Raw genomic sequence first — 25,427 nt, forward strand, 5'->3', positions numbered from 1 at the left:
AATGTGTGTGTGTGTGCATTTCTTTATGTGTGGTGTGTGTATTTGAGTGAATTAGTACAAAGAGGGGAAAAGAGGCGGCTGAGGTGGTGCTCGGAGTCGACGAAGTGCCTTCTCTCTGGCGGCCTGGGGAGGCGTGGGTGTAATAGATTAAACCAGTGTCTCGGGGCTCATCCCATGGCTAACCCTGCCCTATTAAGAGTGGCAGCGCAAGTCTTTCACAGTCACTCCACTCCACTGCAGTGTGGACAGGGCTGCTGGCAAGGCTCTCAGATGGCACTCCACTGTTGTGAGTACTCGGAGGGGGTGGGGGGGGAGGAGATGCCTCGAGGCAGCCAAGGACACAAACCCATGTGACTGATGGCAGCACAATAAAGTGAACATCGCCTCTCCACAGTGCTAGGACCTCCCAAGTATTCAGAGGGACAACAAATCACTCTCTGGGGCATGTAAGCTTTTCTCTGCTGCTGATAAGCTCATTGTGCTCCGTGGTCAGTTGACTGCTTATGGCGCAATGATGGCCAGAGGTCTTTAGCATTCTTCTGCTTGGCAGGATCTTGCTGAACTGTCAGTCAACGGCCGCAGTGACCTTATAAAGAAGGCACTCATACACAACAGAACAAGCTGAGCTAGACTCAAACCACTGAGTCACGATGGCTTATCTCAGAATCTCAGCGGGATTTTTTTCACCTTGAAACGGCTTTGCATCCCAGAAAATAACTTGTTTCGCTTATCGGGCGTTGTTGGGACTATTGGCGCTTGCTGCAAGCCAACAGGCAAATCATCAGCTTCCGGATGATGGGTGCGATCGTGTGGGATCAGGAGGGTTTTGGCCTCGCTGGAATTAAGCATCCAGACGCTGCCCTAATGTGGCTGTGTGGAGGAATGTGCTAGCTCACGCGGCTGCAATTAGAAATGCCCGATATTTTCAGCATGTCTGGCTGAGCTTTGGTTTATTCTCAGAGGATAAATCGTGTGAGTGGGTGTTAATGATTCATACGTGGTATTGTAAGAATATAATTCTGTGGCAAATGGATTCGAGACTACTCTGCACATCACAGATTAAACACTTGCATTATTTTTCCACCTTATTTAATCTCTTCAAGTAATACCTGTGTTCAGCACAAACAAATGAAATCAGCCTGCTAATGACTCGCTGGGGTGTGATAATGATTCTTCAAGGGGAAAGGCTCGCTTCACCCATTGCTGTTGGCAGAAGACTATCCCCCATATTGCCGGGCAAGCTTGGCTGAGATTTGAGAAGAGTATTGAACTCTGCTGTCCTAACACTGAACTGAACACACAAAGACGGAGAACCTATCCGACATGCACATGTCACCCTGCTTCTCCCATCCCCAAAATAACCAGCAAGCTCAAAAAAAATGAAACAGCTGCAACTAACTGCAGCGCGCAGGGAGCACGCTGTGGGGGAGCGGACCAGAAACAGACCTTAGTATCAAGTCAGAAACAGATTTACCTTCATGGAATTCTTCTTAGCACATCATCATCAACTGGCACATCCATTGTTCAGTATTCACAAGTGTAAGTCTGACAATTTTATTGTGTTTGAAGCGAAATACTGTACCTGCGAGACCGCGATGCCCTGATTAGTCCCCCCCCCCCGTTATGAATTAACAAATTCCCTTGGAACATAACAGGTTCAACTGGCAGGAAAAAAAAAAAAAGTTACTTCATTCAGTATCACTGCCAGTGCAATGAAGGTTTACATTTACATATCAAAGGGCGCTGCACCATGCCTAGAATTTCAAGTGTGTTCTGTTGTGATGTTGAAGAGCAGCAGCACTGACACGGGAGGAACTCGGTCTGTCCTCCTTACAAATTCCTCCGCTGATACACTTCCTTGTTGCGTCCGCAGTAACACATAAAAGGTGCAACACAACTGGAGCCGTAATGAGACACTTCAAACGTGTAATTGAACATGCATAGGTGTGTGCAACTTGTTTAAAGGATGATACATGTGTGGGTGTGGGTAATACTTACTCATACAGCAGTGGTTCTGAGCGCATAAGTAGGTCATCTTCCAGGAAGGGGGAAGAAAACTCGAAATGAAACATGCAGTCAGAGAATGAAGGGCCGTTTTATTTTTTTTCCCTTTTCTGAGAAATTTCCCTTATGGCCTCCAGATCTGATTTGATTCTCCCCAAGTCAAGCGTTGACACATTAGCACGTCTTCTCATTAACTCTGAGTTTCTCATTACCCCTTCCTGGCCCCATTTTATTCCTAGTTAACAACAGATAACCCAGACATACTTGGACATTGGTGAATCTCAGACACATTAAAAAAAGGCAGTGAAGCTCTCAACATTACTGTTCTACACATAAACCGGGATATGTAAATGAGTCTGCGAGACGTGCTTGACAGTTAATCATATGGCTGTCCATGCATTGTTCCAGGGGTGTCAGCAAGGCCACTCTCTCCTCCATCTGCGGAAATGAGCTGCAATGTGTCGTCATCTCTTTTCTTTGTTGCTACTTAATTAAGTTACCTTTAAGAGCAAAAACCTTTCCGTCCAGACTACAGTGTGTACTAAGATAGATAAATATGTCAAATTAACTGCTTTGTGTTCAGTGATGTGATAAATGAGTGTACACAATCATCTGACACAGTTCAGATGTGTGATGTCATTCAGTGCAGAGACTTTTAAGGTCGCGTAACCTGGAGGCACACAACTCTTCGGGAAATAGAGAAAATAATCAGTTTGAGTTTGTTGACGCTGTTAGCTTATTAGCTACAGCTAATCAAGGCTCAGCTAAGAATGACTCCCAAGTGAAACTGTTGTATGTATGTATTTTAGTTTTCCTGTCCATTTGAACTAGTATACAGTACATAAGAAAATAAACCTCATTTTGATTATTTCTAGTCTGGGGTTCATTGGTATCTAATGTATATGTTTCACTAGCAAGCTATTTTACTAGCTCTTTAAGCTAGTTATCATTACTAACTTTTTTTTCCTTAACGATGGAGTTTCAGTGCACAGAGGCTAGCTTTTAGTTGCTAGCTATGTAGTTTTAGCTGCTTACTTGGCTCTACAAGCGTGACTTGCACAATACACCAAACCCCTCTTCACTGGGTTTTGAACAAATGTGTAGTTGTGTTTTGGCTCTGTAATGCTGGATTAGCCTGCTAGCAATTATAGTCAGATCCAGATAACTGCATGAGTCTGACGTGGTGTGACAAGGCTTAAATCGTGTTAACTCAATACATAGCAGAACACCACTGACCACCTGCACCTAAATAATATTTGTATTGCTCAACTCTTTTAAATTTAGAATATTATTTATATGCAGTAATTAGTCAAATGTAACTCTTGGATGCAAGTTGTGCTAGCTCAGAGAGAGATTTGTGTCAAAACTGCAGAGTGTGTGTGAAAAGAGCATTTCCTCATCCCCACTCCACAACACAATGTCCTCCGGCAGCAGACCATTATATACAAATTAGACAGTTATAAAGGTTGAGAGTTTGGGCCTGTATCCCAACTGTGGTGAATGATGCAGCATGTTGGGATGGAAAGCACTGCGTCTCCTCGTCCCCGTGAGACGCTGGCTAATGAGGCCTGCGTCATGTACACCTCCTGCTGTCCACCTCACCAGCATCGCCTTCCATCCTCCTCCTCCTGTGCGAGGATTTCTGCTGAGCTACGCTGTCCACATGGTGGTTCAGGCACATTATGATGCACAGTGCAAGAGGGCCTCTTATTAGGTAATCATTCATCCATATCGTATTTAATTGGTCCTGGTTTAGAATCACATACATTCCAAACAGTAAAAATGTCTTAATTTAATTATTGACTTTTTTCTTTCTGAGTCCAAAAATCACTCTCTGAGAAGAAAAGTACGTTGAGTTCCTTTTGATGCTGATTTTCCAGCGATTCTGAGCTCAGTAAACTGAGATAATGCTGTACAGTTTAGGCTGCTTTGGAGGTGTAAGTTGGCGGGAAGTCTTTTAGTTTGATTGTGGGGATCAGCATTTGAATGACACCCGCAACGAATTCCATTTTTATACGTGACTGTTGCTTCGGGGAGCTCGGTCTTCTCCGTGTTGTCACTTCTTGAAAGCGATTGAAAGGGACAGAGTGTATTTCCTGTTGAAGGATCTTATAGCTGTGCCTAGCCAGTTGCATCTGGCGCACTGTAATCAAACCAATCATGGTGGTTGATGGTCAATGATTGCTTTCAGATTGGCTTGCCTTCACATAGCTCTCACTTCTTCTTTTTTTTTCTTGTTACGGACACCTGCTGTAGCAGCTAGACTGTGAAACCATGGAGATGGAGGGGAGACAGAGGGCTCAAGAAGCATCTGCTGCCGCCGTGAAATCACAACCGCACGGCCTCTGATCATTTCTATTGGTTGGACTCTAATTAGATCCCTAATTCATGTGCATTTAATTTGGAAAGACGACTGGCCGTGTTTATCTTGCCTCAAAAGAAAAACTTTCCTCCAGTGCACCACCCCTCTCACACTGTCTCTTAACATAAGGACGATTCGCAGAGTCGTTACCAGCTGTTTTCAGTCGTTGTCCTTTGCAACAACTTGCCAGAGGAGCCCAAGTCCTGGGGCGGGAAGATAGCATTGCTGCCATAGTGGTTACATGTTAGTCAATTTGAAATACACAGAAAGGAATGTCTCTCATGTGACTGCGGGGCAGCAGAGCATGACCGACGGCAAGCTCGTCAAGTAAAGTCGGTCACACATGAGAGGGCAGGAGACGGGCAGGAGCGCGAACACGGGTGTCACTGCCGTCCGATGTTTACACCTCAGCTGCAGACATGCCGAGGATTCACATTCCACCCCTCGCCTCTGACTAATTGACCCTGAGCTGATATGTCAGGAGCTTGAGGAGGTAGAACATATGAACCCCGGAGTTCGTGTTGGCAGACGTCTTGTAAAGGGGCGTAGTTCTTGCTGAACCGAGAAAGAGCAGCTTGACTTGTGTGTGTGTGTGTGTGTGTGTGTGGGGGGGGGCTCTACGGCCAGGTTGAAAACAATGCTATTTCAATGTATTTTGAGTGACAACATAAACATTGGAAATCATCCCAATACTGACATTTATTGGATATGAGGAGGCTGATGTTTACAATTGATTGCAGTTACTCATCCTTGAAAATGCTGACAAAATAAGCTGAGGGCAATCTTGCTGTCAACACGGATGCTCTTGTTCATTTACTGCATTTCTTCAAGTGCTCTTACAGGATGAATGCTACAGAGAAAGTCAATTACAGCAGAAGTGCCTCAACGTGCTCTACTACGACACAATTATTATTTTAAAATGAGCTGTAAAAGCAACATTAACTGGCCTCTTTTTCTGTTTCCCTTTCAAGCCCCTGGACTATGAAAGCAAGAAGGCGTACACCTTTAAGGTAGATGCCTCCAATGTTCATCTGGATCCACGATTCCAAAGCTTTGGGGCCTTCAAAGACACAGCAACGGTGAAGATTAACGTTCTGGATGTGGATGAGCCCCCGGTGTTCAACAGGCCCTCCTATGTGATGGATGTGTACGAGGACACACCCGCGGGCACCATTATTGGAGCGGTGACGGCACAGGATTTAGATGCCAGCAGCAGTCATGTCAGGTAAAGTTAAACTCTTCAGTCTAACACAGTCAACACTTTTAGTAACAACTGTGTTGTACAAGAAAAGTATCAAATTAAATGCCGGAAACTTTTACATTATACATTTTTTTATAGAAATTAGTTTGAAGAATACATTTTTCCATTGCTGTAGATGGGATAGATAGAAATAGAGAGACTGTCAGAGACCGCCGTTTAAAGAAGCGTTATGTATTCTTCTATCATCCAGAAGGACTAGATGTTACTCTGGGGTAAATACTGACAGTGAATGAAGTGGATCTGACTGCACATCTTCTTCTTGAGAGGCTTTACTATTGAACCAAATATCCCTCGTTACTCCCGCGAGGATAAAAGAGCTACAGGGAGAAGTACTGTGATACTGCAGCCAGTGATTGAAGGTTTTAGAACTCTAATCCATTCGTCAACGTCTCCAGTCTCCATTCATCGATGTCATCGCGGCTTTAATCTTGAGAGTATTGTCGGCTTTACTCATCAGCGGACTGATCAATCCATGTAGAACGTTTGACATTGTCATTGTCGTGTAAAATCCCGCCTGCATCATCTCTTGGCAGCTCAGGACATGTTCGTGACGTCATGTTGCAGAGAGAAAATTATAACTTTATTAGTGGCCCCATATTTGCATATCTGCAATTTTTAGAGTGCAAATATTATTTGACTTTAGTTTGAGAATGAACTCATATATTCAGTTAAAATGTCTTGTATGTTTACTCACTACAATGTAATCAATTAAAGCATATGTTTAAAAACGGTTTAAATTTCACCATTTTAAAGTCCCAGTGAAACAAGTTAGCGCGTCTTTAGCTTCTGTATTGTGACGTATTCCTCAATGGAACTGACTATAATGTTTGAGGGAGCATATATACTGTAGCTCATCCCCTTTGGCTGACATCCACTACGGCCTAAAATGATATAACTGGTTGTCATTTTGAAATGTTTTGTCTTAACAGAGTGTCCAACTGTTTCTAAGCAGTTGGATGCCGTTCAGTAACGCTACCCTAAGATGCTATATGTTTATTTATATATATATTTATTCGTGTAGTTGTGGAACTACATAACATTGAGCACATGGTCTGTGTAGCTGTATAGCGAAGTGGATGTATTATGTTTTTGTCGCAGTTCTTTTGTACAACATTCGTGGTATTAGTTCAAATGGACCAAGTATAACAGACAAAACTGTCTTTTTCTGCAGTTTTATTTTATACGCTTGAATACATTTTGATTGTTTTTCATAGAACTCAAACATTAATCCTCATCTAAAGAAATTCATAACCTAACAAAATGTCCCCAGGGTCCCAATTCATTTTACAAGGCACTGTGCTGTAGACCGCTAGTCTCTCCTGGGTAATTATCAGCTGGGACATTCCAACATCCCTGCTCTGTTTCTTTTAGATCCGACATGCTGGACTCAAATCCTGATTTATACTCTGTATCGCTGTTTTCAAGCTACCACACACGTACACACACGCTATATATAAAACTTGAGTGGCAGATAACAATAGACCGTCATTGGCAAAGACAAAAGAAGTGCATTCTTAAAAAATGCATGAGAACCCTTTTGTTTTTGACCTCCTCTCACAGCCGCTACTTTCGCTCAGGCACATTGGAGTAATGGTTCTTGGAAGATGTATCGCTCAAGCGTAGCGCAGATACAGCAAAAATACCTGTTGCATGCACAGAAGTTGTTTTATTATGAATATTTTATTCTGGAGAAAACAAAAGGAATAGAAGAAGTAGCAAATCTGTATGAAAAGGAATCGCATTTGTCTCCAGCACTTAAAATATTCATCAGTAGTACATCTGACAATGTTCATTTGTGTGCATTCGGAGAGCAGCCTTGCATTCTTCACTTCAAAATAATAGACCCGATGACCCATCATGCATAGGGAATTATGCTTTTAGACTTTAGTCTTGGACCGATTCTGCTATTTAGCGGTATAGAGCCGAGTTAACTCTAGCCGGGGAAACAAAGGAGCCTCATGAATTCTGCATTGTTGGCCGCTTCTCAAGAGCTTCCTAAAGTTTGAATGACTTTTAAAGACTGAACTTTCGGCCTTTGTCTAAAATGGTGGTATCACAAATCACAGCGAAGACATGAACACTGCGGCAAAACTGGAAGCTCTAAAAATCGATAGCTGTGGAAAATGAACACAAATTGTGCCATAACTGTTTCTTGGATCGCCTTTTGTATCGTGCGTAATCTTCTCCAGGCTGAATTAACGTTGCGTCAGTTCAAAGTAGGTGATAACGCCGTAATTAATTTTCATATCTGCCTTTCTCAGTACTGAGTTGAGCTTAAGTAGTCTCTTTAGATCTGTGATTTCTTTCTCACAACTGTTGATGAGCTCTATTCTCCTTGAAGATAAATCACAGACTGATCGAATTACAAGTAAAACAGTTTCTTTCTCACATGAATATAAAAGGGAAATGTAATTTCTGAAACTTTTTTTTTTACAGATTGCAAGTGAGGTAGTTGGGGTGTGTTTTCTTGCTCAAGGAAATTTCAAAAACATTCTTACTATGTGATCTAATCTGTAGTATTGTGGCTGTGAGGCGGGCTGTCTAACCACTGGGTCACACTGACACTGTAAGGTACGCTTTAGTAGCAGCTTGACTCCAATAATACCAAACCCCCCTAAAAAAGCGTTTGTGCCCCGAGGATAAATGGTGAACCATTGATCTTTTGAACTCTTGATGGGAGTTTGGCCGTAATATTTATCAAAGAGACTCACACTAAACTAGTTTGGACACGTTCATGTTCACTTCAAGGCTACGCGCCACACAGAGTTTCAGGGAGGACGTGGACGAGTCAGAAGTGAAACAGAATGTGAAGTAACCAAAAAATCCACTGAAGTGGTTTTTAAATAATTTTCATTAATGACTTGGGGGTTTGATTGTACTCTAGGCCTCTTTCTATTAATGACTCAAGTCCAGTTTGAGTCTCTATAGTGTACAGAAACAAGCATGATGAATATTAATAGGAATTAAAGATCAGATAGCTTGCCACGAGAAAGATGAGGCTGAATGGTGGCATGGAGAGGCTTTCCTTAATGCGGGAAAGTCCAGGCTCAAGCCCCTGAGTAATCAAGCCTCTGTCCAGTGTAAGTGCCCACGAGCAAGGCATCGAACCCCCTAACCTCTGACCTCCTTGTGAAGAGGAATAAAGCACAACAACATATTTTCTCCTCGGGGGAACTCACAAAATTATTAATGAAAAATAGCCTTTTAAGATCAAATAGCATGTCATGATGAATGGCGCTGTCGGCGGCATGCTGTTTGGTTTCAGATCTCTTTTGTGTGTCATCGTTTGCATTCAGAGCGACTGGGCGAGACCAAAGATGTAATTCTCAGAGGAGGACATTGCACCCTCTGTTCTCAGACACCAAACCAACATTTTACGCCCGTGTGGTACGTCGGCTGTGCGAGATTGTTACAGTTTCGACGGTGCCTAAAATTAATTTACGTTCCCAAGAAATCCGTTTGCTCAGCATTGGCCAAGGTACATGCGCCCCATTATAGGATTGGAATGTATATGCGATCCTCAGCACATTTTCTGGAAATGACCATTCAGAATGAGTAATGAAGGCTACGCCAACATTACATTACACCTAACTCATATACATGAGCCCGGAGGGAAAATCACTGTGGTTTAATTCCCTGGTTTATGTTGGAAATGGACACCATTAAACAAACGTTTTTTTCCTTCCAGGTATTCCATTGACTGGAAGAGTGACTTGGACAGCTACTTTGACATTGATCCAGTGGAGGGAACCATTTCCACGAACGAACTCCTTGACAGAGAGAGCATCGCCCGGCACAATATCTCCATCGTGGCGACCAAACTTAGTAAGTATGACAACAAGATCGATCGTGATTCATGCAGGTGTCGTTGTCCTTCCCCTGCCATAATCTGTGTGAAGGATTTAACACACTTTTACTCAAGTCAATACTCAATCCCATTTTGCTGGAAAGGTTTATAGGTGACTATAAACCATGATGGCTCTCCCAGAGGAATGTATCTTCAGGACAATGTCTCCTCTAGCATACCCTCCTCAACTCTGTTTTCATTTTTTGTACCTTTTTAACACATTTGATGGCATTGGCATGGAGAGAGAGAGCGTGTCTTGCCAGAATCAACTTTCACTCACACCGCAGTAAAATTTGAACCTTCTGGAGCTTTACAGCAAGCAGATGCAGTGGCGTCACAGCATGTTGTGAAAGAAGGAACAGACGCGGGGCTGCGGTTTTTAAGACGTGTCATCAGGCTAATTATGTTTTTATGAAGGAAGTGGAGCAAATTTCCGGATAAATAAGCAAATCCATCGTCATCAAGTCATCAAATCTGCTGAGAACCGTCAAAGTCATTATCCCAGAGGCTGGCTGGTGCTCAATCAAAATTACACACGCTGTATATTCATTAGGACAGACTGTGAAATATGAGCCGTTAAAACTTGAGTCATTGTCGCCTTGGAAACTGATATTACTCACTTCCCCTCAAGGTCATGGTAGTGACATGCTAATTCTGCTTCCAGTGTGTGTGTGTGTGTGTCTTTGTGTGGCTTTTGTGCATAAATGTCAAGGGACTGAGGATGAGGTAGACTGAAAGGATGCGGGGTGATGGAAGGACGGAGTTGGTGGCTTAAGAGTACAAGTGCGTTACATGTTTAGTTTATCCGACCTAATCTTAAGGGAAGGCGTCTAAATAATCTCCAAAAATTCTGCATTCATATTCAGAACATGTCGGCAACAGGGCAAGATGTTGGTATTGGAAGCGTTCTGGTTTCCGTTTAGCACTAACCAATCACGTTTGAGCCGGCTTGGGTTGAATGCAGGTAAAAAGTCCTCGTAGAGTAAAGAAGAGGCAGAATTCATTGGCTGATGCAATCTTGGAACCCACTGGCTATCGTCTGAGGATGATTAATAAGCCTTTTATTGGTTTAAAATTAGTTTGTAAACTGGCTACTTGTGAGGCAATCCTGTCAAACACGTCGTCCCTAAACTCCAACTCCAGTCGGAGTGTAAACAATGAGCAGCGCACGGAAAAGGAAGTCTTGGCCCGCATATCTGGTGGCAATACCAGAAACCCAGACGTACAGACTCTTGCCCCCAGAGGCTTGTCTGTCATCAGCTGATGGGCTCCGGTGTGTAAACAGCAAGACATTTTAAGGACATTTTGCATGTCATGATAACACGTTTTAGGCTTTTCACATGTCACCTTACGCCATGTTGTTAACGGGAAACGGCGGCGGTTAGGTTTAGTCTACAAAAGTTAGTACGAAAAACATCGTCACAATAACTTCAAAATAACTCAACAACACTTTGGGACACAAACAGCGGCCTCATAGTTGAAAGTCCTGTGTTTGTTCCCACCATAAGTTGTCTTTCTCACTTTTTGTACTATGGCACTGCTCCGAGCGTAGCATGTTCTGTATTCTGTGTTTGCGTTGCAGTTAGCACAGAGTACATGGGGTAAAATGTCACGCAGAAAGCAAGAAAGACGATGTCATCGCACGCTAAATGACTTACAAATGGTTGACTCATCGACATTTGGTGAGGCTGTACTGGTTCATCATACTTGATGCAGGAATTGAGAAGTATTTCTGCACACCTTGCCCTTGCCCACGTTCCTATAACCTCCCCCAAGTCAGCCTCTGATCCCGGCCTCTGCCTTCTCTGGTTCCCCTCTAGAGACCATTTTCACCGTGAGAGAAAAGAACAGAATTCACATCCAAAGCCAGTGTTAAAGAAAATAATGGTTGAACTGGTGAAACAGGGATGGAGATAAAACCCAGCAGCCTGGAGTTTATATCCCAACTCTTGAGTTGATATCTGTTTTTGACCTTGAGTGAGATCTGGCAGAACTTTGTGCTCCGAGTATTGGAAAGCTGTTACGGCTCCTCTGAGGTGCATTCTATTATCATCTTCGGGATGTTGTCTGGCTGTTATTCAGATTTTCAAAATCATAAAGAACAGCAATAAATACTGGAGCAAGACACCTTGAAAACCCACAGTGATAATGCATTGTATGAGGAGAGGTTATGCACTGGAAAAAAACCAAAACGTTTGACATTTTTACACTCTCGAGCACCCTCAGTTGGCCCTGCAGAGCAGTTTGCAATAAATAGTAAATTCATGCAGAGCTCCACATTTGACCCGTTTCTGCCTCGACTGTGTGTCCTTGCTGCTAATGCTTTTCAACATTTCTCCACCCACACCTTTTATTGCCCATTACAGCGACTCAGAGGAAAATATCCAACAATAGGAGTTGTCGGATGACATTCGCCTGGAATAAAAGGCGTGTGTACATGGCTATGATTAGTACGACACCTGAGTTGGAGACTTTTCACTTCAGAAAAGCCTCAGAGATTAGTCCGGTCATTGCTAGACACTGCAGTCATGCAGCAAAATGAGAGCAGTCTCTGCTGCTCTCCCGAGACTCAGTGCACAGCAGAGAGCGTGCTAAATAAGAGCCGGGGTTAAATTAACGGTTTTGGCATTTAAGCCCAGTGGCAATTTCTAGAAGTCAAAGAGAGGAGAAGAGCTATTAAATGCAATAATAACCTTGGCAGGAGCACGCTCTCTATATATTTACAGCAATTGAGTGTAGTTTCACACCGAAGATGGAGTTTGTGTCGTGAGTTTGCTCACTTATTCTAACCAACGTTGCACTTTCAACAGATTGCTGAGCATAAGGAATGCTTCTATCTCTGTTTTGCAGTACATTTCATAGATTTGTGGATAGATGCGTGCTTGCTTGCTTGGTTGATTATTTTTTTAATAAAATGAGCTCAATCAAAAAAAGCAATATCCATAAAGAAGTAAAAAGCAGGCAGCTTCATGGCTGACCAATCAAGCGTTCTGTAGCAATACAGAATTTGGTTAAATAAAAATAAAGAGAGCATTTGCTGTGGAGCTGAAACGCTGACTCCAGTCAGATTTGAATATAATCGCTATCCCATTGCTCCATCTAGTGGGCTGAAAGATGCATCACCGATGACACACAGAGAGGCAGTCAACAGTTATGGAGATGAGGTTTTGAGATGAGATGAGGGGGAAACCATAAACTCTTGTATCCAGCAGCCGTTTTTTACACATTTCATTGATCTAGATTTGAAGTCGTTCAAACTTTTTAGAGGCCAAAAAACTCAGGACCTCGATGACGGGAGAGATCAGTATTTTTTGCTGGCTGAGCATCAATGTTAGTAGTTCAGTCAGTTCAAATCCCATGCTCAGTGTCACTTTTACCTCGGTGGCAAGATTGCTTTTTCCATCAAGGTCAGACACAGGTTACTAACTGAGCTGTGGCTGCGTCTCCAATCCCCTTGAGACGAGACCCCCCCCCCCTCCCCCTCTTGCATTCTTCTCAACTACCCACCCACGCACCCATACACTGGCACTCACACAAACAAGTGCACACTAAGCCCCCCCCACTGCAGAGCAAAGCCGATTCCCACACCAAATCCATAAAGTTTACCTTACTTGGGCTTTTGCACAAAAAGAACATTTCCCCGCTGTGCCCCTGCAGTGAGGAAACATTGTAACAAACAACCCAAGGATTCAAGTGGGTCCCTCTCAAGGGGGCTTTCACACTATAATTAATATGGGCCGCACATCTCATGGCTAAAACCCATAACACAACCCGAGAAAAAAAAAAAAAAAGCTTGTAAAGAAAATATTCTCTCTAAAGAACCATATCCCATAATGAGACGCATGCTGTATTTGTAGTCGGCGCAGGGGATGCATCTACTGCGTGTTTTTATTTAATTCTCCTTTACATCGTCAATCAAAAGCGCCATAAAACGCCAGCGTCCGGGTGCAATTCATGCACCAACATGTTCCAGACACATCAAAGGTTTTTCGAGCAGTTAGGCGGTTTAGCATCCGCTCAAGGACACTCTGACATGACAGCCTCTTTAACCACTAGGCCATCTTACTGCAACAGTGATAAACCTTTATGTTTGGGCTCATCATGTGATGGTCGTACTTTCCTTATCCATAATGATGTCAGTGCTTTGAAAAAAAAAACATACCAACTCCTGCATTGTATTATTTTCTGCATTCGTGTCACAGTGTGCTCACTTTATTTAAACACTTGTGTGTTGTGTTTTCTTCTCCAGATAGTCCGGTTCTGACCAGTCGGGTGGCCGTCACCGTCAACGTGCTGGACATCAACGAGTTCCCGCCTGAACTCGCCAGTCCTCATGAGACCTTTGTTTGTGAAAATGCCAAAGCGGGACAGGTACTTTCATATTCTCTCTCCTCTGCCTCTGTCTGTGCACACGTCATGCGGTCGTGGCGTTTAACACAGCAGATTTTAAGACGTGTTGATTTTTCAGTGAGTTGACAACTGTTGAGTGGAGTGTTTGTCCTCAGGCAAAGATGATGCAAAACGTGTTAAACTGAATCTGAAAGGTGTGGATATCTAAATAAATGCTGGCAAAGTGTCAATGTTTACACATAGGCTGATCTTGAGGTGTGTGGAGATAATTAGTTGTACCTTTTCGAGCACCGCATCGCTGTAATAAATACACATATTTAGCTCTCACTTTGACGCCTAACAGAAGGTTGATTTCCAGTGTTCTACTCAAGGTCACTTGAATAAAACCTTTCATTTCAAGGGAGTTCGCAGAGAACCGTTCAGCGCAGACTATGAATCTCGGACGGATTGTGGCGTAGAGTTCGATTCAGCAGAAGAAGCAATCATAAAGCACGGCGGTACTTTGCATATCAGCAGCCTGGAGTACATTTCAGATGATATATTTGAGATGCAGTGGAGAAGTTGCCTGTGCGCATTGTAAACCACCTGTGCCTGTAAATTAGCCCATTAACCAGCATCTATATGCAGTTAGCGTTCGGAGGGAGCAGCTTCCTTGGCAGTCTATCAAATTGCTGTAGACTCCTCATCACATCGAGGATGTTTTTGTTGGTCCTCGGGCCTGTCGCAATCAAAACAACGGCTGTGCCCTGCATGCGAGGGCATCGCTGTCTTCCTAACAGGAAGTTGGCTGTGATTTTTTTGTCACGTTGTCAGCCTTTAAGATTGACTCGGAACACTTTGAAATCCAGCATCGAATTGGCCTCAAACCCCATTTCTAACAAATCAAATTCCAAATGCAAAAAGTTAAAAAAGACGAGTACTAGTCAAAAAAAGCAGAAATCAAATAGAAGACTAGACAACCACAGCCTTATATTCAGATCAGCTGCAATCACCATGCAATATGTGCCGTGTATTCAAAAGGCATCCCCTCTCTCCTCTTCGCCTCCCTTGCCCTCCAGTGAAGAACATACATTTCCTTACAGTGTTTCCACAGCATGAGTCATCCAGGTGTTGTGCACAGCTGCTGGATTATAAAGAACTGCAGATCCTCTCTTGAAAAAATCCACCACACGTCTCCCTAGACGATTATCTGAACTCACGCTGCTGAAAAACATGCAAACCGTCTGATTTAAGAGTCTCCCGCTGTGCCACAACCTCCCATTTGAAATAATCTGTAAGCAGGACACAGCCAATCAAGAGAAGTAACTGACTATTTTCATGTAAATATGTGGGACGATCAGGAGGGAGAGTTGCCTGCCTTAAAACCTTAAAACTACTGCTGAGATTTGCTAATTCAAATGGCTGTGGCCAAGTGATACAGCAGACTGTTCCCTTATTTCCTTATTTATTGCACTCAGAGTCCTGACCGGTCAACTGGTCAAGTGTGAAATGAGAAAAAGCAACCACAAAGGAAACATAAAACAAGAATATTTACTGCTCTTCGCATTAGATATACTTAGGACAGCCAGTGCTATTATGTGTTCCTCACTCTTTAATGTATTTCGTTTCACAGGCTTTTTATAATGCCACGTTGAAATGCTAACCCACCGAATCAGTCTTTTATGCTGGCATAATTACATTTACATTTACAGCATTTAGCTGGCACTCTTATCTAGCGTAATTTACAATGCGGCTGAGTGCAAAAGCAGAATGCACTTAAAGCCATTAAACATATACAATAGAACCCCCAGCAGCAGTTACAGCATCCACAGCTCCACTTGTGATCGAGAAGAGGTGAGAAGCACTTTAAAGTCCAAGAAAAGGAGCATTTCTGGCACGGTAGATTATAATTAATACTGTAATTAGAAAATCAAACACACCTCATGGCTTTTAAAGGCTAATGCCAAATACTGATGATGAATTCTCCCTTGAGGGATTAATACAGTATGCCTGCTTTCTTCTTCTTCTTTTTAGCTCTGAAGCTGTTAGACAGACTCTACACACACATTTCCATATGCTTAGCAGCAAAAAGGTGCTTAATATGAAATTCAGAGCATATCTATTGACTCCACACGGCTCTCAACATGGCGACAGCTAAGCTAACATTGCCCACGGATCTAACAGTGCTGACAGAGCTAACGGTGTTTACATGAGGGGGGGGGGGGGGGGGGGGGTACTCTTCCGTGATAGCACAGTCGATAGAATGCCGTTATCTTAGAACCTTTGAAGTCCCAGTGAAACAGAAGATAGAGCATCTTTAGGCTCTGCACTAAGAGGTATTCCCCAGTGAACCGCAACATTTGAGCATTGAAATCTGAAGATGCAGATTGATTTAAGGGATGGATCTCATGAGATTATTGGTTGAAATTGTTCGGTGATAGTTTACGTAAGCACACGTCATATTTTGCTTTACGGGTAGAAAGATGATTGGATTTTGAAATAAAATAGACAAATAAATTGATTTTCTGTAATTGTTTTTGCATATTTTGTTAAATTGGTGCACAATGTGACCGTGGATATGATCTAAAAAGGTTCAAAAGGGCATTTTTTAGGGGCAAATGAAAATAAAAATTACAGATAAGGTTACTCAGAAACGTCACTAAGCACTTGTTTTACCGTCGTATTTGTTGATTAAACAACTGGGCAGTCGACAGATAATGAATTAATAGCAGTTTTGATTCAACATTTGTCAGCTTTTGTCTTATCTGTTATTGTAAATTGAATACATTTAGTGGTTTCTTTGGACAGACAATAGAACAGCTAGTCAGAAAATGATGGGAGAAAGACAGTTGTAGGACATACATCACAGGTCCCTGGCCAGTTTGAATCGAATCAGGGACACAGCGGCTTCATGGTATGCAACTGCTTGTCCTCTGGAACACCCTGCATAACATGCAGTTTCAAGACATCACTTTGTGGTCAATTTTGATGGACATTAGACAATATTTCTAAAAAAAAAAGGATTGATAGATTAGATGCAATTAAAAGTAATTGCTATTTGCAGCTTTAGATTTATTCATCAACAAGCTAATTTGGTCGCTAAAACAATAGTGCAAAGTGTACAGCTGCTGTGGGGACAACAACAGAGCATTCATCACACCTGGTGTCAGGTTAATTCCTCTGGAGGGGATTTTATTCAAACACTGAGAGGGGAGAGAGAGAGGCGGAGAGCAACACATTGGGGGTGATGTAACAAGGCAGGAAGGCTGATTGGTGGCTCCTGCACCAGGGCCGAGGCATCAGGTCTGCAGCAGGTCAAGCCCTGTGAGCGGGGGGGTAAGAGCAGACTGGTGGCACAGCCGGCAGGACAGCCGGTTTCAGGCGAAGCTCTGAGACGTTTGGGGAAATGAAGAAAGTCGTCAGCAGTCTGGTACAGAGGCGGCTGAATCAGCAGTCTGTGTCTGACACGGTGGAAAAATTGTTGTTTCAGTAAATGCTGTCACGCATTTTCAAATATAAGTCATCCTGTTTGTTGACGTGTCGTAGTTGTACAATATATAAAATAACTGGTTTCTGTTCTTGACCCTTGAAAAAGATCCAGCAGTTCTGAATTTACCTTTGTCCATCACACTATGTGCCGAGGTGATCGAGAAATGTTAACAAAATTGCTCAGCGAAATATTCACTGCCTTGTTTCAGCGCCGACAGGTCTGACATGCAGTCAGTTCAGGACTAGTTGACACCTTCTGTTCAATGGTGAATACTTTCACATTTTCATGCCAGAGCATTTTGACCTGTTGGAGTTTTATTCCCCATTAGAAAGACATATTTGACATTAATAAAACAAAACCTTCCAACTGTCAAAATCGGGACAGTTTCCTGTTAACCAGTGTACCCGATACAGGCAGGACAACTAGAAAATTAAACCAATTGAGAGAAGAATGCCTTCCTTTTCACCATCAAAGTACATGATTTGTATTTTCATTTTTAACAGGTGATTCAGACATTCAGTGCAAAAGACCAGGATCTACCGACTGCTGGACAACAGTTCTCCTTCAAATCACCAAAGGAAGACATGAAAAACAAGAATTTCACCATTCGGGACTTTGGAAGTAAGTCTTCCTGTATTTTAACTAATTTTGGTGACATGGCAAATCAGTGCAGTAGCTACAATGTGAAACGGCAGACTGATTATGTAATCTTGAGAGATGTTTTTATTTATATAAGCTTTATTTTACCAGGATATTCCAATTGAGATTTGAAATCTCTGTTTTGAGGGGGTTACACCACACGTGTTTTTACACTTTATGCAGCTTCATCATGTGAACTATGGAAACCACATCACTCACAGCGTGACTCCTGAGAAATTACAAGTTAGCAGTATGAACGATAAAGAAATGGTGCCTGCAGGCAATCACAGTTTCTCAGAAAGAAATCAGATGATAAATAGAAACTTTTTTTAAGGAAATAAACACAATTTAAAAAAACACACAGCTTTAAAATATCTGTAAATGGTATTGAAAGTGGCATTGATAGTGATTCAAAAAATCGACTTATTGTATATCGTTAACAACAGCTGAATTTGGGGGCAAATAATCCAACAAATAGAACCATTATCCTTATTATTGCATCTCTACATGAAGCTAGTTAGTGTGGAATTTGGACACCCATTTGCTATTTGAAAAGGTTGTTGCTCAAAGCTCATGGAGTGACACGTCCCAGTGCTAAAAATAAGTTAAACACATGCAGTCAGACGTTGTCTTATGATAAGGGCATATATGACACTCTGCAGTGTGCGCTGGCCGAGCCCTTTGAAGTCTAACCAGAAAGACGGGTAGTGAAAAGTGGGACATGGCAGGATGAAGCCAGGGGAAACGAATGCATTCACCATCCTTGACAACACCGGGTCCGAACCTCTGATCCAGTTTTCCCTTTTGGACACACCGTCGTGCAGTTTCCTGACTGCCAGAGGCCCCTGCAAGCACACTCTCCAGATACAGAGGGAGATCTGATGGGCAGGGACAGGAAGCACAAACACCACAGGCACCGCAGGACAGGTTCGGCAAGAGAGGGAGAGAGAGAGAGAGAGAGCCCAAACAAGATCACGCTTGTGCACAACATGCAAGGTGTGCTAAAACGCCTGACCTGTCGGGAAAAAGTGCCAGGCTCTGTCAGTGGAACAAACCCGGCGTGACAGGGGTCAGACGGTCTAGCTGTAGAGACAGACCCGGGCAGGTCCGACCTGACACGTTCCCTCTCCGCCGTACGCACTGTCGGCCTCTATTCCACTCGCCCATCCTCACACCTCCGGCTGTCTTCCCAAGTTGTTCCCATTGTGTGTGTTTATTTATATTCTGTATCTATCATCTCTCATTGCTAATCTGCTGTTTCTCTGGAGTGATGCTGCCTGCACTCAGAGATAACAAAATAACAACCGATCCCAACAGTCCGTGCGGCGCGGTGCAGACGCAAAACGCTTTGCAGTGTTTCGGGGGAATGATGTACTGGGTGTGGTTGGGCTCCATCGGCTTTGAAAGAAAGCGTCGTAAAACGGCGAGAGCTTTGATAAGACCACTCTTTGATACGTTGCAGTTTCTCATCACATTCAGGGAGGCACATTGGGTAGAGGATTTGATATCAAACATAAAGAGTTATCAGACATTGAAAAGTTTTATCTCTCTCATACTTGGACCTCCCGACTTGTAATGTAGCTCAGGAGGATCGTCTGATTGATGTGAGGTAATACTTGGGGGTGTATTTTCGTTTGCTTTGGTCAGAAAACTCTCTAACCTATAGATCAAGGAATAAGCACTTGCTGCACTACTTCAGGCCTCCCCATGCAAATTTGGAAGATTTGTTTAATCTAAGACCACATGCCCTTTGTAAAAACAAAACAATCACCGCCTGTTTTAAAGATGTCTTTTTGATTTCCCCCCCCCCTATCATCTAGACAACACAGCTGGGATTGTGACAAAGCGGAATGGCTTCAGACGGCGTTTGCAGGAGATCTACTTCCTTCCTGTGGTGATTGACGATAATGGCTACCCTCCTAAGAGCAGCACCGGCACTCTGACCATCCGTGTATGTGGCTGCGAATCAAACGGATCCCTGCTAACCTGCAGCGCCGAGGCCATCTTTCTCCCCGTGGGTCTCAGCACAGGAGCTCTGGTCGCCATCCTTCTGTGCATCATCATCCTGTTAGGTGAGACCTTCTGGCTTGTAAACATTCTTGGGTCATTTGTGATCATAATAATATCAGAAAGTTATTGAGGTTATTGATTATAAAATATACATATAAACTGTATTCTAAGTGTCCATACTACTACTTTGTCCAAACCAGCAAATCTGTGGTGTCTCAGCAAACACATATCGTAATTTCAATTGACATGTTCGGTGAATTTGTACCTTTAAAATCTGCCCCGGAGTAGATTTTAGATTTTGATTGGCTCGTGAGACACTGAGCTCGACACAGGGATCCAGACCCAGATCTATTGACATTTTTTTTACATCAATCCAAACACGCTGAGCTGACCGTCAGACTTGGTCTGGCGTCTCTCCAGGAGTGTCCGCAGTTAATTACAGAACCCATATGAATTTGGTCATTCAATGAGACGTTCAAGATTGGAGGGAGGGACGCTTGGCTCTATAAACTAAATCCAATCCTGCTGCTCTGTGGCTGCTTCCCAGGCTGCAGCTTTTACATTTCCCACAAGGTCATGGTTGTAAAACTCCTCCTTCATTCTCCGCTATTAATGTCCAAACTCATTTACATAGCAGGGAGGAACTAAATGTAGCTTTAAGGGATCATTTTCTGAATTATGAATATGAGATAGTCCGTTGTTACGGTTGCTCCTGTTTTACAGTGGAAGCCAAGGGTAGCCGTGACCTTTGAATTGAGCTCTATTTACTTTTCTCTGTCTCTCTCCAATGTTCACTCCAGCAAAAAATCCAGCTGAGTCTCATCATAAATCCTCTTTCATTATATTCATGAATATCTGCTTGAATTTCCTTGTTTTATATGAAAGTGAACATGAAAGCACACGGCCGATTGTTGCGGTGTGTGCGGTATAGAGCTGTGACGGTGTGTACCCCGGATCTCGGAGGAATGTCTTCAAAGCTCCAAATTGACTCCCCCCCCTCCCCTAAAGGCTGAGGCTGACGCCAAACAGAACTCACACTGAGAACATTTCCACAGAGCCACTTAGTTCCTGTGCAGGATTTGTCAGGATGATGACCCAGTTGTCCTGTGAGGAGAAATGATGAGGTACATTTAACAGATCAGCGCAGGGACTTTCATCTGCATTGCCATTTCTCCCAAACTGATGTGGATTGGCTGCACACAGTGACGAGCTGTGTTCAACCAGTGTGTCCTCCAATAACTGACTGTTATTGAAGTCTATGCTGGTGCCACTGGGGGGAGCTGGCACACTATACACAGGTAGATAAAATCGCATGGTAGTCAAGGGAGGCAGATAGGAAGTGAGATTCAGCAAGGATGGAAAGAAGGGACCTTCTTAAGCCTTTTTTTTTCTTATTTATTGGGCTCATTCACATGAATGATTACAGTTTTATCCTGGCCATTGCTCTTGTGCCTGGATGCAACTGTATATTAAAAACCCAAAGGAAAACATTATTTTACTGCATATTTCACCGAGGAGACAGAGAGAGGGACACAGAGGGAGACAGATTGCACTGACAGGAGAAAGGCAGAGAAGGAAATTCATTGTAAGGTTTTTTGTTGAAAATCACACTGTGGCACTATAGCGTCTGAAATATGCAGAACCTCGGGCAACCGCTGAAGGGTTGCATGAAAAAACAGTAAACTGTGTGCTTTGGGTATATTCTCAGCGGTACAATTTTACCCAACAGTGCTTACAGTTCTCGTGCTATCTATTGAAAGCATACAGTATAATGCTGCCAGCACGCTTCATTTGCCTTGAGCCACAAAAAGCAGTTCAACTCCCAGAAGGCATTGAATTGCAGATCAAACTGGGATAAAAACTGTGTTTTCGATGTCTAGGTTACTTATAACCATAGTTTCAGTGGGATTGCATTTACTGTATATTCACAGCCATAGTAGCGTCCCTGTGAGGCTGTACTTAGGCACAGAGGTGCTTCGAGCTTACTGTCAACACCTGAATGCTAACATGCTCACAATCTTAGTTTGTAAGCATGCAAAAGATAAACACAAATTACAGCTGAGGCTGATGGGAATGTTACTAGTTTTCCACATGCGTGTATAAACCAAAGTGAAAATAACATTTAGACCTGCTGGTGGTAGCTACAATGTCAGGGTATCATCGAAGTCATAACAATTCATGCTGAGGGGGGATCAACTTCAATATCTGCACAAAATTTCATGGCAATCTTTCCAAACTCTGTTTAAATATTTAAGTCTGGTGGTGGACTGACCGACCCTGCCATCCCTACAGCCATGCTGGTAACATGGATAAAAAGCACAAACCACATTTGATCCAGTTTTAACCCAAAGACCATAACTTGTACCCCATAATCTCTTTTTTTCCTGACAGGAAACGTGTTTAAGGCTCAGTTATGTGGATGTGTAAACAGTGGACTAACATGTAATTTTCTCGATTGTTTTCCTCCAGTAATCGTGGTCCTCTATGTGGGCTTGAGGCGGCAGAAGAAAAAGGAAACCCTCATGTCATCCAAAGAGGACATCCGGGATAATGTGATCCACTATGACGACGAAGGTGGCGGTGAGGAGGACACGCACGCATTTGACATGGGGACACTTCGCAATCCCAAGGTTGTCAAAGAGAATCTGTTCCGCAGGGACGTTAAACCTGAGATGAAGAGAGGTCCCAGGCCGCCGGTCTCGCAGGACAGCGCCGACATCAGAGATTTCATCAACCAGCGTCTGACAGAGCACGACGTGGACAACGCGGCACCACCCTACGACTCCCTGGCCACGTACGCTTACGAGGGCGACGGCTCTGTGGCAGAGTCGCTCAGCTCAATCGACTCTCTTGCCATAGACCTCGAGGAGGACTATGATTACCTCAATGACTGGGGGCCCCGCTTCAAGACACTGGCAGGGATATTTGGGGAACAGTCAGAAACTCAGTCGGACTCAGCCACTACGGAGAATACACATTGATGTTATTCACAGACTCGAAAAGCAAATATGTAACAATGTTCTGTTGGCGTCACAAACACACACACACACACACACACACAACCACGTTTTCCCATTGTTTTCCTCCCATGTTATCAGTTTTCATCTTTTTCCAGCTCACCGGTTTCTATGTTACGTGGTACTTTACCATGCTCAGTCCCAAAATTGTAAAAAGAAAAAAGAGGGAACATATGGTAACATGATTAGATGAGCCAAGCAGCCAATCAATTACCTTTCGATTGAATGTTCTTGTCTTACATTTCGTTTCCTGTTGGGGAATACACATACACACGGAAATGTTGCCATTTCCTTGAACATCCTTAAAAGTGCCTCAATATAATTGTTCTTTCACTTGCTATTTCATGCCACATATCCAGTGTTGTTTCTTAGAACCCCATAGGTTAAGCTGATTCAGTCAGCATACTGTGCTCTGACTGGCTGAATCATCTACCAACACCAATGTCAACTCTGTGGGGACAATGAAGTGGCCCGAGTTTGGCCAAAGATGTTTTGAATGTTATTTATTGTTCTATTTATTTATTGGCTGATTGAGTTCGATTCAATTTTGTGTATTTATCTATTTATCTCTCAGTCATCAACCTGTATTTTTTATTTTTGGAGACACTCGAGGAATTTTGTAATTAAAAGGCCCACATGAAAATGTATGTTTCTGTTAGGTGGGTCCTGTGAATAGACTTGTACTAGAGTTGTAAAAAAAAATATTAGGGCTAAATACTGCAGTTCAGTCATGTAATAAACACAGTTTTCTTAAATAAACCACACTTGGACAAAATCCCTTTCTGTGTTCACTTATTTTGCTCTATGAATATTTGAAGTCCATCCACCACTGGATTACAAAAATAATGTAATGTGCATGATGATGACTTTGAAGTGACCTATTCCTTCTATGCCTCCAATATTTAGCAACATTAGGACTGGCAATGTTCCACCACTTTGGTCCAAAATAAAATATCTCAACAAATATAAATTGCCGAGGAGTTTTGTAAAGTCATTCAGTGCAAAAGACCAGGATCTACCGACTGCACTGCCTGCATTGCATGCATTACAGTTCTGTCCCGAATCCCACCTTCAAGACAGCACAACCTTCCTGTAAGAGAGACATTACTTAACAGTCGACTGGTTTTCTTCAGACAAATCGACAAACAAATGCTTTTAAAGTGAGTGTTTCCAGATTTGGCTAAACGTCCCCATGCCAAGGAGAGACAATCAAAATGCAAGGCTTACAAGTCACACCAAGGCTTCAGTCAAGTATCAAGAGGGCCAATTTCCCCTGTCTTTGAATGGAGTGGCTCAGACCTTTCTCTCCATGGTCTGGTGACGACATAATGGAAGTTCTGGATGAAAGCCAAAGCAGTCAGTGACATACAATGCAGAGCCTCTCCCAATGGATGTGAGGTGATTCTCCTTTCTGTCTCTCTCTATCACATCCAATAGGTATCCCTCAGGGCCGAGCTTCAGTAAATGTGCAATGAAGTGTTTGAATTGACATTAAGCAATCTATGACCCTTGCTGACAGCAGGAATTACAACAACAGTGACATAACTGACCTTCTACACCCATGCCATCCTTTTGAGTTATAGTGATCTGAGACTGACACCAACAATGTAGTCACATTGTCAACGACAAATAAGTGATTTAGAGCCAATTAGAGCAGAAATCCAACTGATATATCACCATAAAACAAACTACAGTTGGAAACTGCTCTACTGTGGTCATTGTTGTACTACCTAGTTTATTAGAACTAAAGTGACCTGCAATCTTCCTATTTCTCAAAACTGTGAGTGTGATCAGTCAATTATTCGCTTAGGGGATCAACAGAAAAGTGTAAGCTCCAGCTTTTCCACTGTGAGGATTTGCAGTTCTTGTATATCTCGTACCATTACAAGCTGAATGGCTTTGGGTTTTTAGGCATGCTAGTGACTTATCCTTTGAAATATCTCAACATGTACATTATCAATTGGCTTCAAATTTAGTAAAGGCATTAATTGTTTTCAGGAAATAAATCCAAATGACTTTGGAGATCCTCTGACTTAATAGATACAGCAGGCAGTTGTGATCCTTAGAGACTAGGCCTATATCCCCGCTGATGTTTCCCAAAACACAACATTTCCACACTGTGACTCATCATGTCTGGTAGTACTCGGCAGTGTAGACAGACCAAACAGAGACATCAGCAGTACGAGGGAGGAGTGGTGGGTGTGGGAGTGATGGGGGCTGCCATCCTATGCATAAACATGAGAGAACTGGCCCAATCCACACAATAGCTCAGGGGAGAGCTACTATTACCACGAGCCAAAGCAAAAATAAGTGATGGCATTGATACTGTTTATGTTGGATCGGGTTCAACCCTCTGTGCCCCAGTGAACAGCACTGTCCAGTCTCATTGTTCAGTTTCCTCCTAACTGCCAACACTCCACCAGAAGTAGAGTGACTCCATAAAATCTAAATATCCTATCCAATCAAAA

The 25,427-nt window shown here is 43.0% G+C and overlaps 1 protein-coding gene across 1 annotated transcript in view; it reads left to right on the plus strand.

Moving 5' to 3' along the window:
* The window catches only part of LOC142937422 (cadherin-12-like), a 55,667-nt gene extending 32,744 nt beyond the window's left edge, over positions 1–22,923 (plus strand). The window contains exons 6-11 of the mRNA XM_076080334.1: positions 5,338–5,591; positions 9,316–9,452; positions 13,724–13,845; positions 17,797–17,914; positions 19,753–20,004; positions 22,412–22,923. Coding sequence (XP_075936449.1) covers positions 5,338–5,591; positions 9,316–9,452; positions 13,724–13,845; positions 17,797–17,914; positions 19,753–20,004; positions 22,412–22,923 — 1,395 coding nt within the window. The remainder of the gene's footprint in view (positions 1–5,337; positions 5,592–9,315; positions 9,453–13,723; positions 13,846–17,796; positions 17,915–19,752; positions 20,005–22,411) is intronic.
* The last annotated feature ends 2,504 nt before the right edge of the window (positions 22,924–25,427 follow it).

The sequence above is a fragment of the Anarhichas minor genome, unplaced genomic scaffold (genome assembly GCF_050575085.1).
Source record: "Anarhichas minor isolate MPS153535 unplaced genomic scaffold, ASM5057508v1 ptg000074l, whole genome shotgun sequence".
NCBI classification, from domain to species: domain Eukaryota; kingdom Metazoa; phylum Chordata; class Actinopteri; order Perciformes; family Anarhichadidae; genus Anarhichas; species Anarhichas minor.